Raw genomic sequence first — 17,032 nt, forward strand, 5'->3', positions numbered from 1 at the left:
TCTGGCTGATGTCCCAGCCCCCACCCGCCATCGTGATGGGGTGGACTGGCAGGTGAAGGACACCCAGCTGCCCCAGAAGCCACTCAGCCCCTGCCTGCCTGCTGCCTGGCCCCTCAGGCCTCCCCCTCATCCTCCCCAGCGGCCCCAGAGGGGATGCTCTCCTGGGCTCAGGCCTCTGAGCTCAGTGAGAGTGGGGTGGGGGGGAGTGCGGAGCCACCATCTGGCTACAGCAATGAGATTCAGACACACGAGGCAAGTCGTTTGTGAACAATCAAGACAGCATATACTTAAGAACGAGGTTCTGCTGGGCAGATTCTGCAGGGAGCTTCCAAGGAGGTGGAGGGGACCGGGCAGGGGGAAGACAGATGGGTGAGTAGGTGGGGCTGGGGGGGTGGTGCTCAGGGCCTGGTTGGGAGCCCCAGCCCCCTCGGTGACATGATGGAGACAGATAAAGCTGCCTCCCTTGCAGAGAGGCCTGGAACGGGAGGCGCACAGAAAGCTCTCAGGGCGATTTGGGAAGGGACTAGAAGCTGGCCTGGCAAGGCCCAAATGTGGGCAAAGGCTTAGCATCCAGGGCAGGGCTTGGGAGGAGCGAGGGACACAGCAATCTGGCTAGCTGGTCCCAACCAAACAAACCCCAAAACACAAGTGCCTCCCTTAGACTTTGGGGCCATGGCTCAGCAGTGTCTGCATGGAGGCATTCTGGATGTTTTCCTGTTGCCCTGGAGTCCGAGTTCAGCCAGGAGCACAAGAGAGCTCCTGGCAGCTGCTGGCCTGCCCTCCCCCATCTGAGTGTTCCGCTGGGAGGGGCCCCATGCCCATGCTCCTGTGGGGTCCCCAGTGTTGTGAGGTCCCCCTGGGCCTCGCCCCTCTCCTGTCAGCCCCTGCACAGGCTCACAGTGGCCAGACCCTCGTCCTGCTGGCACAGGGTGGCCTGGAGCCCAGGGAAGAGAACCGGGCTGGACTGGCTGGCCAGGAGGCAGGGCAATCTCCCCAATTAATCTGTTGGCTTTGTGGGGAGATTGGTAGATGGCCCCCCAGGGCCCCAGTGGCTTTTAAACACACCCTGTGTACACTCAGGGGCACCAGGTGCTCAGAGGTGAGAGAAGGCAGGAATCGGGCGTCAGGGTTTCAAAACTTGTGGTTTATTGACACTTGAGCACAGTGACCCCTGGGAGGAGACTGAGTTTCTGCCCCCACATCCTGGGACTTGGCCCTGCAGACAAGGGCAATGGCCATCCCGTCTTGGAACAAGACGCCGCTTGCAGAGAACACCTCTCCCAGGAGCCCTGCTGAGATGTGCAGAGAGGAACCCTTGGCAAGGCTGGCACGGCGCACTGAATGGCAAAGCTCGGCGCATTTGGCAAAGCTGCGGAGCCTCGACGAAAAGCGCGGGCCTCCTGGGGCTGCCTCCCATGGGCTACAGGCAAAAGCAAACCCAAACCAGCTTATTTTGCATGGGCCCATTGGGCTTCGGTGCAGCCCCCGTCAGGGCCAGGCCTAGACCCGCCTGAGCCGCACCCGAGCCCTGGAATACTGCTGAGGTAGCCGGGGCACCCACGAGGGAGAGGGGTGGGACACGGGGCTGCGGCCCAAGGCTGGCTCCGGGCCTCTCCAGGGGGGCCTGGGCCCACCACCGTCCCCCCTACAGCGCACCCCTTTCCGAGTCCTGGGCATGAGGACAAGTGAGGTCGGGGAGGCCGCGCACCCGGCCCTGCACAGCAGCAGGTTGGCAGCACGACTGGGCGCGGAGGGCGCGGCCGAGCCCTGCCTTGTCCCCGGGCCTGGCACCTGCTGCCCCCCCGCCGCTGCCTGGGCTCAGCTCCACCTGGGCCCCAGCTTGTGATCCACATACAGCGCCAGCGTCCACGGCTCCTTTCTCTTCCAACCTACTTAGCTGCAAGAATAGACACTAATAATACTTCATTACCCCTCCCTGCTGGCAGTCGGGGAGGGCTCCCGCGGCACTGGCCGCGGCTCCCCAGGATGCACCAGGCTGGCCCCTGCACCTCCAGAATTCCAGGATCTGCCACACAAATCCAGCGCAACCCTGTACCCTCTAAAGGAGAAACTGAGTCCCAGGAAGGCTCCAGGACTTGCTCAGCTCACACAACGAGCTAGTGGCAAGGCGAGGGTTGGGAAGGGGGGCCCGGCTAGGGGCCCTCCTGGGACTGTGGCCTGAAGAGAAGGGGGGCCAGGACTTTCAAGGCTGACCAGCCCCTGGTCAAGAGGGAAGAGGCCTCTGTGCCTAGGTGCTCGCACAAAGCCAGCGTCTGTGCAGCATGAACAAGGGCGCCCTCAGCCCCAAGGCAAGGATGAGCAGCACCAGACAGCAGAGGCCTCTGCCAGAGAGGGGGTGGGCACTGGGACAAGCCTGGAGAGATCTCCTGGGAGAGCCTCGAGCCCGGGCAGGGGTCAGACCATCACGTGGGGGATCCGGGCCCCACGGGTGAAGCCGCACTCCTGATGGCAATCACGGAATAAGATTAGCAAAGAAATGAGAAAAACAGAAGCCCGTGCTTCCTCCATCTGCTAAGATCATGCCCAGGAGCAGCCAGGCTGGTGGTTGGTGAAGGGCAGGGCCACGTGCCACCTCCTGCCGGCCCTGGGCCAGGAAGGGCAGAAGAAGGGCTTTGGACCCTTGGAGAGCAGCGGGGCCTTCCGGTTAAGTGGGACAACACAAGGTCACTGTTGGCTCCCACCAAACCTTCTTGGAATTGTGGTGTTTAAGGTACTTCCCATCATTTCCACGACACTGACCCCATCATCCGAGCAGCTCTATCCATGCTGTGGGAGTGAGGGGTAAGCGCTGAGCCTGCGGGTGGCACCTCACTGCCCCACTGCCTGCCCTGAGCTAGCTCCCTCCCTTCCTGTGTCAGGGTCCGCTTGTCTGGGGCCTGGAGGGGGGCATCTCACCCACTGCCCTTCCCTGGGCTGAGGGCCCCCGAGGCTCCCACTGCCCGCTTGTCAGCAGGGCTCCCTCTGTGCACGCGATCAGGGTCCTCCCTGCGCTCTCCTTGCTGGGGCCTGGCTACTGCGGGTGGACTCTGTGGACCTCCTGGCCTGGGGGCTGGTGCCAAGCTCCCTCCTGCTGCCCACCTCCCAGCAACATTCTCTAGAAGCCTCAGCTCAGCTACCTAATGCTCTTCCCAGGCCTGTAGGCCTGGGTCCTCCCACCAGAGATCCCTCTCTCACGGCCCTTGACCTCTGCCTGGACTCCACCTAGCCTGCCACTTCCAACTTGACACACATGCCATATCCGCCTCACTGGATGTGAGCAGCCAGGCACCTGGGGTTTCGTGCTCCCAAGCCTCACCTGCCCAGAGCATGCTAGGGAATGTGGAGCCCTCCCCGAGGCGGTTAGGCTGTGGGCAGAGCCAGGTGGCAGAGGGTGACAGCCATGGCGAGCGGAAGACAGGAGGAAGGGTTTTGGGGGCTGTGGGGCAGGTGAGCGGGACAGGCCCCAAACCAAGCCAAAGCCCCCCAGCCTGCTTCAGACTTGTCAGGGCCTCTTCAGTGTGTTTCCCAATGAAACCGACTCGATTACTAACATAAGACATTCTAGAATATTCCAAACGAGGAACCCGCTTCAAGGAGCTCAGTCCCTCAGCCTGGGCACCAACCAGAGACAGGAGACATGAGCAGCAAGGCCAAGATGTGGAGGGAGGCTGGCGGGGCCATGGTCACCCAGAGCTCCCGGAGGCCTGTGTTCTGGCCCAGGTCGCACAGCACATCCTACGCTCTTAGGGGCTGCTTTGCTAACTTCCAGCAGCGAATGGAATCATGAGAAGTGGAAAGAACTCGTCCGGGAAGAATTCTAGCCAAAATCATGCTATTAGAACAAAATAAATCCTGCTTTTGTAAAAACTGAAGCATGCCTATTAGAATCCATCCCAGGCCCGGCGGGTCTAGCCTTACCTAAAGCTGTTTAAGGCACTTGAATGGCTTATTAACACCACCTGGAAAAGTGTTTCAATCCTGATTTAGGAAAAAAAAAATTCAGTAATACTGCAAAAGAAGTTTCTTCAAAAAAAAAATCAATACTTAAGTTTTCTAAGAATAAAATAAATGCTAAGCTCTGCTTTAAGTTATATGACACAACAGGTCAACTTGGCACTGACAAAACAAAGGCAAAAACCTGAAATACTGCTTCTGAGTTAGACTTCCCTGGGGGGGGGAAGCCCACAAATAAAAAGACACACATGTCATCGTTCTGACCTCCCCCTCCCTGGGTGTGCGCGGGACGGGGTGGGGGGGCAGGGAGGCTGGGGGCCGTGAGCACCCACTGCAGACCAGATCCCTGGTGCTCCCTCCCTCCCCAGAGGCCGCTCTCCCCACTCGGGAAGCCAGCTTGGCAGGCCAGGCCCAGCCAGGCCCATCTGTAGAGACTGGGGCCTCCCAGCCTTGGCCAGTGAGGAGCAAACGAGAAGCCTGAGCCAGGCGCCCAGGACACGCTTGGAAATGTCCGTCGTTCCTGGGTCTGCCCGGGGACTCACGTGCAGCATCCTGCTGCCCCGGGCACAGGCCCAGCGTCTTTGGTCTGGCTGTGGCCCACGCCTGTGGCCTCTGGCCCTGCCCCTACCCAGTGGGGCTGGGAGCAAGAGCTGCTCCACTTCCTGGGTCATCTTCTCTTTGGTGAGGTCTCTTCCCTAGGCCTCCTTTGGGGATCTGGGCCACCCCACTGCCTGCCCGAGTGGGGCATGAATAACCCCACCACCCAGTGCAGTTCCCAGACACCAGGATGGACTGATGCGAGCAGGGGGTTCGGGGCCCTGGGGAAGCACTGTGAGGGTGGCACCGCCTGCCCACCGCTGCCAGTCGGGTCCTAAGGCATCTGAGGGGGAAGGGGTGTGGGTGGGGGCAGGGGGCCTACACCTCCTGGCTGCTCTGCGGAGTGCTAGTTTCTGGCTGTGAGAGGACAGAGGGCACATCCCCTGTCCCCTGGGCCCCACCCTTCAGTAGGTCTCGGGGGTCCCTGAGGAAGGCCACCATGACCGTGATGTTGTCGTGGGAGCCCCGCTCCCGGGCCGCGGCCACCAGCTCCTCAGCAACCTGCAGCCCGCTGCCCTGCTGCTGGGCCAGGTGGCTGTGGACGAGGCCCGCGACCTCCTGGTGGGGGACGACGTCGAAGAAGCCGTCGCAGGCCAGCAGCAGGTAGTCCTCGGAGCCCGTCAGCTCCCGAGAGGCCGAGTCTGCCTCCCCTGACACGTAGGGCTTCTGGAACACGTCCCCTGTGCATGGGAGAGAAGGGCCTCACGTCAGAGGGCCGGGCTGCCCGTGGCCAAGTGCCATCCCAGTGGGCCCAGGCCTCGCTGTGGCCACCCTGCTCCGACCCCTGTGTTCACCGTGGGGGCAGGTAATTTCACGTGGTGCTAAGGGCTATGAAGAAAACACGAGAGGGCAATGTGGCAGGCTTATTCTGGTGTCCCAGAGGGCAGAGTTAGAGCCCAGCCGGGTTAGAGGTCAGCTCTACAAACGGCCTTTTCACTTCCAGCGGAGCCGGGCCTGGAGTCAGAGAGGGCAGCTGGCTGCGGTCGAGGGCCTGCTGTTCCTTCCTTGTACTCACGTCTGCAGGTTCCCTTCCTCTCAGGCCCCTCTGCCTGAGACCCCACATCCCATATGCTAAGTCCCATGGGGGTTACCTTCAAGGTGGGCCCGGAACCCACCGTCCCCTCCTCACACCTTGCCCAGGCCCACGGGTCCCCTCCTTCCACGGGTCCCCTGCCCTCCAAGCATGCACCAGACTGCACCGCTCCCCGACATGGAACCACCTGGGGGGCCCCCTCCATGGAAGGAGCCTCCGCTTGGAGAGGCCCACCTGCCACCTCCCCAGCCCTGTGTGTCCAGGGACCCAACAGTGGCAGCAGAGAGAGAAGGGCTGTTCGGCAGGCACGTGTGGCAGGAAGGCCAGGAGGGACAGGTGCCACATGGGGCTCGGCAGGAATGGAGTTTTAGTACCTTCAAGGAAACGTGCGGCTGCCGAGCACTAGGCGGGGGCCCAGCAGCCACAGGATGCTGGGAAAATAGGCTTGTGGGGGACAGGGGGCTGCTTTTTTTCTTTTCTTTTCTTTTTTTTTTTTTTAAAGAATCAGGATGAATGGGGGGCAGGTAACCAATAATCTTAAATTATAGAATATTTCTAAATGACCTTCCAGCACGTATAGCAGCTATCCAAGGGTCTCCTAGGAGGTTTTTCTGGGGAGCTGCTTTAGTGGGGAGATCATTGCTACAGCTTAAACCGGGAGGTGGAAGTTTCTGAGGTGTCTGCACGTGCGCTAACTTTACCAGAGGCCCCTCGCAGTCTGATTACATGGCCCCACAGGCGCTTTACCAGCCCAGGACGCGACTGTCCCCAACAGCCGGGTGACCCTTGGGCCTCAGACAAGAGGCCTCCATCTCCTGCCCCTTGGCTCCTTACCGATGGCTCTGGACACGGCCAGGGTCCCGTTGACTCTCCAGCAGTCCATGTGGGACACGAAGCCACCCAGCGCCTCAATGCGCTCCTTCTCATCCTGTGGGGGAAGCCAGAGTGGGGGCCAGGGTGCACCCGCGGGGCAGGCTGCCCTGCGTGGCTGTGCGAGGGGAGCTGCAGTTCGTGAATGACGCCCAGAGGAGGCATCAGGACAACAGTCAGAGACCGGGGAGACCTGAAGGGTCTCCGGCTGCAGGAACAGCCACCTCAGTTATGGTGCAGACATGGACCACCTGCGGCCACCGACCCCTGGCTGCCTCACCTTTCACTCAGGATACTGTTCCCTCCTTGCAAGCCGCTGGGACAAGAGCACAGAGACCAAGCCTGTGCTCCGTCCTGGCCACCTGGCAGGGCTGGATGAAACCTGACCCAGGCCCTGTTCTTTCTCAAAGCCCCTCCACCCACCACCAGCACCCACCACCAGGGCACCAGCCTCCTCGGCTGGGAGCTTCCCACGCCCCCCGGGACAGTGTCTGCTGGCGGCCCAGGCCCCTCTCTCTGGGACCACAGATGTGGGCCCTTCCACCTGGAGAGGGGCTCCGCGCAGATACAGACCTACTGCGGGGGGAGGGGCACACTGACACCAAAGGCTGGGCCTCCCATGCGGTTCCCGCGGAGGCTCCCAAGCAGGAGGCAGGACAGGACCTGACCTGCCTGCACTGCTCCCTCTGGGCCGGAGCACCCACCGTGGTGTGGGCGGTGCCAGAAAAAGGCCGAAAGGGCCATGAATGTGGGCAAGGAGGAAGGAATAAGCAGGTGGAAGGGGAAGAGAGACTCGCAGGGTCTGGGGAGAGGCAGGTGGATCCGCGCACATGCAGAGGCCTACGGACGGGAGCAATCCCTGGCCTCCGGCCCGATCCCCACCCCTTGGGGGCTTTGAGGAGCTTCGCACAATTCAGAGGGCACCCCCAACCTGCGTCTATAGGAAGATACGGTTTCCTACACTCTCCGGCCCAGTCCAGCCCACTCAATGTCCGCGAGGTGGGGCCATGGCGAAGGGGTGACAGAGGGTGAACTGTGAGCTGCCTCCGGGGCCCTCTCACAGCCGGGCTGCACAGCCCCCAAGTCCACCTCTGCCCCCTGGGAACGGGAACTCCTGGGCACCGCCGCTCCCAGTGGGAGGATCTCCCAGCGGGTCCAGGGCTCCCTGGCACACTGAGCCTGCAGAGGCCATCCAGCCAGGGGGCTCAGGCTTTCTGAGCCGGCTGTGGACAGGGCTGGGCTGAACGGGAGGGCAGAAAGGTTGCTGGGTCACAGCTCCTCTGTGGCCGCCGCTGATGGAAGCACCTTTGGGAAACCACTAAGCTCAGGCCCTTGGCTTGATGGGCCTACTCCGTCTGTGAGCCAGAGAGCAGGCGGCCGAACCAGGCCTCACTTCTCTATCCCAGCATCCCTCCTCCCACTCACTCCCTGTCCTGACCCTGGTTTTCTCCCTCTACCCTCATGCTGCATCCCAGCTGCCTATCCCATCCCATGACTCCCACCTGTGTCACCATGCCTGGCCCAGGACTAGGGGATCATTGGACTTGGGGCACCCCTATCTTGGTCTCTATCTCCTTGACACCCACCCCTCAGCTGCCCTCCCTCTCATCCTCCCCACTGGCCCGAAACAGCTTCTCCACATTCGAGCTCAGAGCTGGTGGCCAAGTGGGTTCCCACTAAGGGCCATTTCCCACCCAATCTGGATTTCGAGGCCCTACTCATCTGGGCCTCTGGTCCCCTACTTCAGAGAGGCGACCCTGTCCAGCCATTTCCTCTCATTCCCTCCTGCCCTGGACTGAGTGGCCTCACTCACCTGAGCACTTCCCAGGCAGTGGCCTGTTCCTCCTGGGCTTGGCTGGCAGTGAGGTCAGCTGCACAGCCAACGTGACCGGCCCTGCACTCGGCCACCCCCAGGCTCTCCTCCCAGGGTTCCATCAGGCTGTGCTTCCCTCCTACTTCTGATGGCACATGCCTGCTCTCCTGCCACACACTCCCCCCCACCTCCCACACATCTCAGCTCTGAGAGCATGCAGCCCCCAGGCCCGCAGCCCCAGACCTGCCTGCCTTCACAGGGTGTCTTACCGACCCTGCATTCATAGGGAACACCCCACCTTGTCCTCCCTGGCCCCTGGTCCCCTGACTAATGGCATCACCATCTTCTTGGATGGTGAAGATGGCCATCTTCAAGGCTCCCTCCCCATCTTCAAAAACCTGGATTCTTCTCTGTCCCTCCTGAGGCTGCCTTGCCAGGCAGGTCCTCCCCATTGCTGGCCAGGAGACTGCAGTGGCCTTTATTGTTACCCAGCTCTCTGCCTACCCTCCGATGGTCTGATCATTCCAGAAGCTTCCAGAGATTCCTTATGAAGTTCCTAACACAGGAGCAGTTTCTCAGTGGCTGGTCCTGACTAAACCTACCCTTTCCTTCTGGACTCTATGTCTGGCCTATTGGGGACCACCGACTGCCAGGATTCAGCTCCTGCTCCTTCCCCTCTTTGGCATCTCCCGGCACTTTGCCCACTCCCATGGCTTGTGGCTGCCCGTTACCCTGAGAGGCGCTAGGAGGCTCACTGCCTCAGTAAACTCCTGGGTGCTGTTTGTTGGCCTGCACTGAATCCAGACAGCAGATCCAGGCTCTGTCCAGACAGCAGCAGACCAAGGTAGAGTGCCATGGGGTCCCCACATGTACCTCACAGCTGGTTTTGGCAGCTGCCAGGCCCTCCCTGCAGCTCACCAGGTTGTCACCAGTTTTCTTTCTTTCTTTTTTTAATTTATGATAGTCATACAGAGAGAGAGAGAGGCAGAGACACAGGCAGAGGGAGAAGCAGGCTCCATGCACCGGGAGCCTGACGTGGGATTCGATCCCGGGTCTCCAGGATCGTGCCCTGGGCCAAAGGCAGGCGCCAAACCGCTGCGCCACCCAGGGATCCCTGTCACTAGTTTTTCTACTCTCGTGACCAATGTGGTGATGGCTGCTTTTTGTGGGAGACCGTGAACGCACCGGGTCTTTGATTACTTCTCTGTGTGGGTGACAGGCTAAGCTTGGGATCACAGGGCTCATTAGCTGGGCATAGCTGGCGGGGTCAAGAGAGCTCTGGGATCTAGTCTCTCCAGTCATGTGGGGTGCAGATTAATGAGAGAACAGACACTTTGGCAGGATTCTCCCATGCAAGCTGTGGTCCCAGCACCCCACATGTCCCAGGCAGCTTGATTCTTATCTCCTGGGAACCCCGTTTCACAGACAGGTGCTCAAGGCTGAAATGGGTGGAGCCAGGACCAAACACAGCTGGCTGGCTGTGCTCTTTGTGATGCTGCCACATTGCAGGGCTCAGGCAGTGCCTGGGAAATGCTGCCCAGAGAAGGCCCTATTGGGCTGGAGAGGAAGCGCGCCAGCAAGCTTGCAGGGGTGCAGGCAGGAGCAGGCCAGGCACCCCGAACAGAGGCTCGTGCCTCGTCCTGACTTAAGACTGCATTTCACCTGACTGCCTGTCTCAGGGAAGAATGGTCCACGGGGGAGCAGGTGCCAAATGCCTCAGGGCTGCAGTGAGGGTGGAGGGACACAGGACAGATGCCACTTCTCAGCTGTGTCCTCTGGGCAAATTACTTACGTCTCTGAGCCTCAGTCCTCTCCTCTCTATGGTAGGGAGAACATATGCAGGAGCTGAGGCCAAGGAGAGCTGCATTCCCCGCTGTTTTGGGGATCACTGCCTGACACTCCCTGCAGTACTTTCCAAATCCAGAAGCCACAGAAGGACAGCTCCGGTCGGTTATATAAAAGCCAACGTGTCTACAAGGCGAAAGCCCATAAGCAAAGACCAAGTGGGGGGCTATGTGCAAACTGCTGCAGACAAAGTGCTGACCTACAAACTGATAAGAACAATAGCAACAGCTCTGGAGACAAATGAGTCAAGGACAAGAATGAAGGGCTCTCCAGAAAGGCAATGTAAATGATCTTCAGTGTTTGAGAAGGTGCTCAGTCTTGGTCCATGAGACAAATGCAAACTGAACAGCCGCCTCCCTTCCCCTCAGACTGTCAGGAGCTGGCAGTTTGGTGGGGCCGTGGGCAAAGGGACTCCCGTGGACACGCAGCCTGAGGGGAGCAGTGTGGCAACTGTGCCAGGACCGCAGTCGTGAACACTTGGACCCCTCCACCCCACTTTTAGGAAGCTGTTAACATGTTGCACCCTGAGCAATGAAATATCGTACAAAGCTATTCACTGCGGTGTTGCTCCTAGCACAGAGACTGAGGGAGTCTGGATGTCCACGGACAGGAGTCCAGAACAGAGCTCTGCGGAGCCCTACGGAAGGGTGGGGGCGCTGCCGGTGCTGCCGTGGAATGCCCAACCACGTGGGGATAGCCGAGTGGGGACAGGGCACGTGAGCGTGCCCCAGGATGTGATCTCCTGCTCTCCTACTTCAGGAGACAGGCAGACTGGACACAGAGGAATGTCATCCTTGTGTTCAGGTGACAACCCCGAGGCTCAGACAGTTGAGTGACCTCAAGATCTCAGCATAGCCACTACCCAATGAAGCCCCAAGGCTGGTTCCTTCCCACCCGGCTCAGCATCACCTCCTCCCTGGAGCCATCCCCCATAACCTAGGTGGCCAGCTACCCCTGGTCCACCCGCACAAAGTGTGGGACCCAGCACTCAGACCCTGCTTCCCGGGCTGCCTGCTGCGCAGAGGCCCCAGGTCTCCCCTACAGCTCCAGGCTCCATGCCACTGTGGTGAGAAGGGCTCACTTGGGACTCTTGGTTGTTAATGCCCCAAGCTTTAGGGGACCGCCTCTCTTCAGCCCCAGACACTGGAGTCAGAAGGGCCCTCCATCTGGAGGAACACCAGGAGCTCCCTAGATAGATGGTCCAGGGCCCCTCTTACTTCCTCACCCATCTGACCAACTGCTATCCTGCAGTGTGACAGGGGCTGGGGATGTCCCAGGCACAGACAGAGGGGGCTTACCTGTCGCTCAGGCCTGTGAGGCTCCATCAGCTTCACCACCTGTCCCTGCTGCACCAGGATGACCTGGGAGTCCCCGAGCCAGGCGATGTGCAGGGTCTTTCCCACGATGAGTGCGCACACCCCTGTAGTGCCGCTCTGCAGCCGCTGCAGGGAGAGAGGGGAGCAGGTGGGCCGGGTGCCGGCTCTGCGGGCCCACACCTGTCTAGACGGACTGGCTCCTGGAACAGTGCTCAGCCAGGTCAAAGGAATGAACTGGTAAAGCACACTGGGGCATGGGACTCTCCCACGCCGCGTGACAGGAGAGCACATCCTGTGTGGTCCCGTTTATATACAACTCTAGAAAGCACGCGCTCTATCATCTGTAATGCCTGAAAGCAGATAGGTGGTTGTCCTGGGATTAGGTGGGCAGAAGGGTGGGGTGACAAAGGACGGAAGAAACGCTTCGGGGGTGATGGATATGTCCGTTACTGTGGGGAGGGTTACACAGCTGTAGACACATGCCAAAACCTATCCAACTATACACTTTTTTATGGAACCAACAGCACATTGTACACTTGTAATATGCACAATGTATTATATGTCAGTTATATCTCAATAAAGCTATCTTAAAATACTAGCAGCCTAGTCTAAATACCTGCTTCAGAGAATCACGACTCTGGGAGGTGGCCCGGACCTCACCGCCCGAGTTGACAGTGGCCATGAGGGCTGAAGCACCTCAGTGGCTCCTGCTTTACAGTTTTATTTATTTTTAAAATATTTTATTTATTTATTCATGAGAGACACAGAAAGAGAGAGAGGCAGAGACACAGGCAGAGAGAGGAGAAGCAGGCTCCATGCAGGGAGCCCGATGTGGGACTCGATCCCAGGACTCCAGGATCATGCCCTGGGCCAAAGGCAGACGCTCAACCACTGAGCCACCCAGGTGTCCCTCGCTTTATAGTTTTAGATGCTACACGGCTTTCTATTAGGATGCAAGTCTGGCTTTGCTGATTTCTGCGGGAGTCTGTGCTCAGAGCATCTGCTGTACACCCCTTCCAAGTGTCCTTACGAGCCATGTTGACTGGGGCAGGTCCTTTAAGCTCTCTGGGCCTCAGTTTCCTGATGTCTAAAATGAACACAATTTTAGTAGCCACATCGCAGGGCTGTTGGGAGGGCCCCATGGAGGTTCTGCAGGTAAGGTTCAGTGGGTGGTAAGTTCACAGAGGAGGGGTCAGATGTGTTCTTTCAGAAACAAGTGCCTCATCCCTACGTGGCTACAATTTCCGAGGAAGGAAACGCCCAGCAGACACCAGCAGCCTGCCAAGACCTGAGTAAGCAAGGGGAGGTGGGGCCGTGTATTAATCATGCGTTTTATTTTCTCTCTTTTCTTCTTTATTTTATATATTAAAAATATTTTATTTATTCATGAGAAATCCAGAGAGAGAGGCAGAGACATAGGCAGAGGGAGAAGCAGGCTCCATGCAGGGAGCCCAATGCGGGACTCCATCCCAGGACTCCGGGATCACGCCCTGAGCCGAAGGCAAATGCTCAACTGCTGAGCCACCCAGGTGTCCCAACTTTTCTTCTTAAAAAAAAAAAAAAAAAAAATTGGGGGGGGGGTGGATCCCTGGGTAGCTCAGCAGTTGAGCGCCTGCCTTCACCCCAGGGCGTGATCCTGGAGACCCGGGATCAAGTCCCACATTGGGCTCCCTGCATGGAGCCTGCTTCTCCTCCCTCTGCCTGTGTCTCTGCCTCTCTCTCTCTCTGTGTCTCTCATGAATAAATAAATAAAATCTTAAAAAAAAAAAAGTTAAAAAAATTTTTTTTTCAAGATTTTAAAAATTTTTAAGTAATCTCTACACACAATATGGGGGTTGAACTCACAACCCCAAGATCAAGAGTCTCACTCTTCTGACTGAGCCAGCCGGGTGCCTCTACTTTCTGAGGCTCTGACAAATTAAGGTACTTACTAATCCTGGAGGGAGTGCCCCTCCCAGGACAGGCTGATCCTTAAAGACAGCAATGTCTGCCCCGAGCACACAAATTTCATGCACAGGCCAGCCAGCTGGTGTGAACCCATGTCCTCAGCCACCTCCTCTGTCTCTCATGCCAGGCTCCTTCCCCTGGCCTGTACAGCTGGGGGCAGCCCCAGTAGCAGAGAGCCCATTGAGGTTATTCAAACTATCCAATCCTTTTTTAAAGAATGTTTTTAAAAGATTTGAGAGATGGAGAAAGGAAGAGAGAGAGAGCAGGAGTGGGGAGACAGGGAGGGGGGAGAGGGTGAAGCAGACACCCCACTAAGTGGGGAGCCCGACACAGGGCTTGATCTTAGGACCCTGGGATCATGACCTGAGCTGAAGGCAGACATTTAACCGACTGAGCCACCCAGGCGTCCCGAGAAACTATCCAATCCTAAACATGCCTACCCTGCCTCGCCCAGGCCTCCCTGTGAGGCCACCGTGAAGGCTCCGGCCATGCTGTGTTCTCTGCCCCCTGACCAACCCTGGTGCCTCCCCATGTGGCCCTGTGTGGTAGGGTGTCTCCTCTTGGGCACTGTGAGTAACAAAACACCTCTTTCAAGGTGGTGTCAGTGCCTGTCATCTTGCCATACCTAATTGAAGCAGAATCCTGGGCACATTTTAAAATAGGCTGCCCGGGGGCAGCCCAGGTGGCTCAGCGGCTTAGCGCCACCTTCAGCCCAGGGCATGATCCTGGACATCTGGGATCAAGTCCCACGTCAGGCTCCCTGCATGGAGCCTGCTTCTCCTTCTGCCTGTGCCTCTGCCTCTCTCTGTGTGTCACTCATGAATAAATAAATAACATCTTTAAAAAAAAATAAAGCAGGCTGCCTTTCCCTGTGAACCCTCCACACCCACCAGAGTGGGGCAGGTCCATGTCGCTTTGGGGCCAGGCATGCTGGACCAGAGGCAAGCCTGACGCTGCTTTTATTCAAATGAAAGACAAAAGCCCCCTTTTACTGTAGGAACGAAGAGACATGAGGGCCAGCAGAGTTTAGTGAGGACCTTCTAACACCACCAATTGCTTTGATTCCTTTCCCTCTGCTGGGCCGGGCCTCTCTGATGCTAATGGCTACTGGCCCACAAACAGCATGCGAGGCCCGCTCACTGCTTCTCACCTCTCGTTTGGCTTTCCAGAGAAACATCTCATCGGTGTGCCGAAAGGCTTCTCTGAGGGCTCCCGCGGGGTCCGTGAGCAGCTCCGGCTGGCGGGCCAGATTGGTGTGCACGTGCACGGCGGCGTACTGTGCGGCGTCCACCCCTCCGTGACCATCGAACACGGCGAAGTAGGCTCGGTCCACGGGGTCCTGATGGGGAGTGCGGTGGGAGTCACACTGACCTCGCCCCGACCAAGGCTGCCACCCAGCCGGAGGCTCTAGTCTGCGGGTGGAGCCCAGGCACTGCCTGGGGTGGGTCTGGGAAGAATCAGCATGGCCTGTGCCATCAGACAGGTCATCCTGACTCAAGCACTTAGGAGCTGCAAGATTTGCAAAAGGGCAAGGCTCCAGAGCTTCGGTTCACCTTCTGTAACGAGTTGCTAGAGCACATAGAATGAGGGATGGTGCAGCAGGTGGCTCCCAGCACCTGAGACAAAGCAGCGTCAGAACCATGAGTCTGGGGTGAGTCCTGGAGCCTCCCTTATGACAGACTCAGGCAGATCCTTCACTTTCCTCAGTCCTGTAGCTGGGAAAGCAAGGTGGCTGGTGGTTGCTCTGGCCCAGAAGTAAGTGCTGGGGCAACGAATGGGGCCTCCCAGACCCCCGATGAAGTGCCTGGACTCACCCAGTACCTTGGCCTTCAGGGGACAGCTACAGGGATCACTCCTGCCTCAGCTCTGGCTGGCAGCTCTGCTCAGAACCCCCACACAAGGCCTCCTAGCCTGCTCTGACTGGGGCCCGGGAGGAGGAGCACTGGAGGTGGAGCACTCACTGACAGGCCGAAGAGCTGATTGAAGGCGGGAAGGCACACATGCCGGTCCTCCATCTTGCGGCGGGTATTCCGGATGGCATGCATGGAGACCAGCCACTGCCGCTGAGGAACCTGGGCAGTTGAGGGCAGCTGCTTTTGCCACTGGCTGCATACTTCCCAGAGCTGGTTAAAGCAGCTTCGTGCCAGGCCCTTGGCATCCAGCACTGATGGGCGTGAGAGAGGACTGTTAGGGAAGCACCAAGGCGGGCCAGCTGGGCCCCACTCACTCGGCCTGCCCCCCTTTCCCTGTGGCCCCTGTGGCTCTCCAGACAGCACCCACCATAGGCCGGCACAGGCCCCACCAAGCCATCACCCCCGGGCCATTCTAAGCGCACCAGACTAGCAAACTATGCGTGACAGTCTGTGTCATCGGCACTGAGCACAGTCTGGTTTGGCAATATGCACAGGAAGGAGCCTCCCGTCCTACAGTGAGCAATTCCACTCATGGGAGCCCACCCCAAGGAAACAGCCAGAAATGCAAAGATAATTTCAGAACAAAGTACAAAATCATTTATAATTGCACGTTAATTAGAAGCAATATATATCCAGTGACAGAGTAAATTATGGTCTATTCTCTTGATGAAGAATTAAGCTGCTATTAAACATGATTTTCGCAACTAAACAGGCAACTGCCACACGGCCCAGCAACTGCACCCTTGGGCATTTATCCCAGAGAAATTAAGACTGTGCTCACACAAAAACCTGTGCACCCCAGGGTTCACAGCAGCTTCACCTGTAATAGGCAAAAACTGGAAATGGCCCAGGTGTTTTTCACCCTGTGAATGGGTAAACTTTGGTACATCATGGTACGGAATACTACTTGCAGAAGGAAGGAAAGAAGAAGCTACTGGCACATTATAGACACCTGGATGAATCTTCAGAGAATCAAGGCGGAGTGAAAAAAAGCCTATCCCCAAAAGTTATGTACTCTATGATTCCATTTATAGGCATTCATGAAATGACAAAATTATAGAAATAGAAAAGATTAACGGTTGTCAAAGGTTAGGGATGGGGCACAGGGCATTAGGGTGTCCATTAAGGATAACCTGAGGGATCCTTGTAGGAGGAAATTATTCTGTATCTTGACTATGTCAAGATCCTGGTTGTGGGGATACCTGGGTGGCTCAGAGGTTGAGCGTCTGCCTTTGGCCCAGGGCAGGATCCCGGAGTCCCGGGATAGAGTCCCACATCAGGCTCCCTGCTTGGAGCCTGCTTCTCCCTCTGCCTATGTCTCTGCCCCTCTCTCTCTGTGTCTCTCATGAATGAATAAATAAAATCTTAAAAAAAAAAAAGATCTTGGTTGTGATATTTTACTGTAGTTTTTAAAGATGTTACCATTGGGAGAAACTGAAAGGATGCATGCAATCCCTCTGTGTTAGCTCTTACACAGCATGTAAGCCTATGGTTATCTCCAAGTTTAACGGGAAAAAATTAAAGGATAAAACAAAAATGGACTTTTGTAGAGCGTGAGAGCATGTAAAATGCTCGTTGCCATAATAAGGAAAAACATTTTTTTTTCATGATAGTCAGAGAGAGAAAGAGAGAGAGGCAGAGACATAGGCAGAGGGAGAAGTAGGCTCCATGCACCGAGAGCCCTATGTGGGATTCGATCCCGGGTCTCCAGGATCACGCCCTGGGCCAAAGGCAGGCGCCAAAC

The 17,032-nt window shown here is 57.7% G+C and overlaps 1 protein-coding gene across 4 annotated transcripts in view; it reads right to left on the reverse strand.

Moving 5' to 3' along the window:
• Positions 1-1,123: 1,123 nt before the first annotated feature.
• The window catches only part of PPM1F (protein phosphatase, Mg2+/Mn2+ dependent 1F), a 31,109-nt gene continuing 15,200 nt past the window's right edge, over positions 1,124-17,032 (reverse strand). For all 4 annotated transcript variants that reach the window (XM_055322859.1, XM_055322858.1, XM_055322857.1 and 1 more), the window contains 5 exons: positions 15,337-15,539; positions 14,526-14,714; positions 11,411-11,554; positions 6,419-6,512; positions 1,124-5,231 (listed from right to left, as the gene is read on the reverse strand). In XM_055322859.1, coding sequence (XP_055178834.1) covers positions 4,870-5,231; positions 6,419-6,512; positions 11,411-11,554; positions 14,526-14,714; positions 15,337-15,539 — 992 coding nt within the window. In that variant the 3' untranslated portion in view covers positions 1,124-4,869. The remainder of the gene's footprint in view (positions 5,232-6,418; positions 6,513-11,410; positions 11,555-14,525; positions 14,715-15,336; positions 15,540-17,032) is intronic.

This window comes from Nyctereutes procyonoides, unplaced genomic scaffold (assembly GCF_905146905.1).
Source record: "Nyctereutes procyonoides isolate TBG_1078 unplaced genomic scaffold, NYPRO_anot_genome, whole genome shotgun sequence".
Lineage (NCBI taxonomy): Eukaryota > Metazoa > Chordata > Mammalia > Carnivora > Canidae > Nyctereutes > Nyctereutes procyonoides.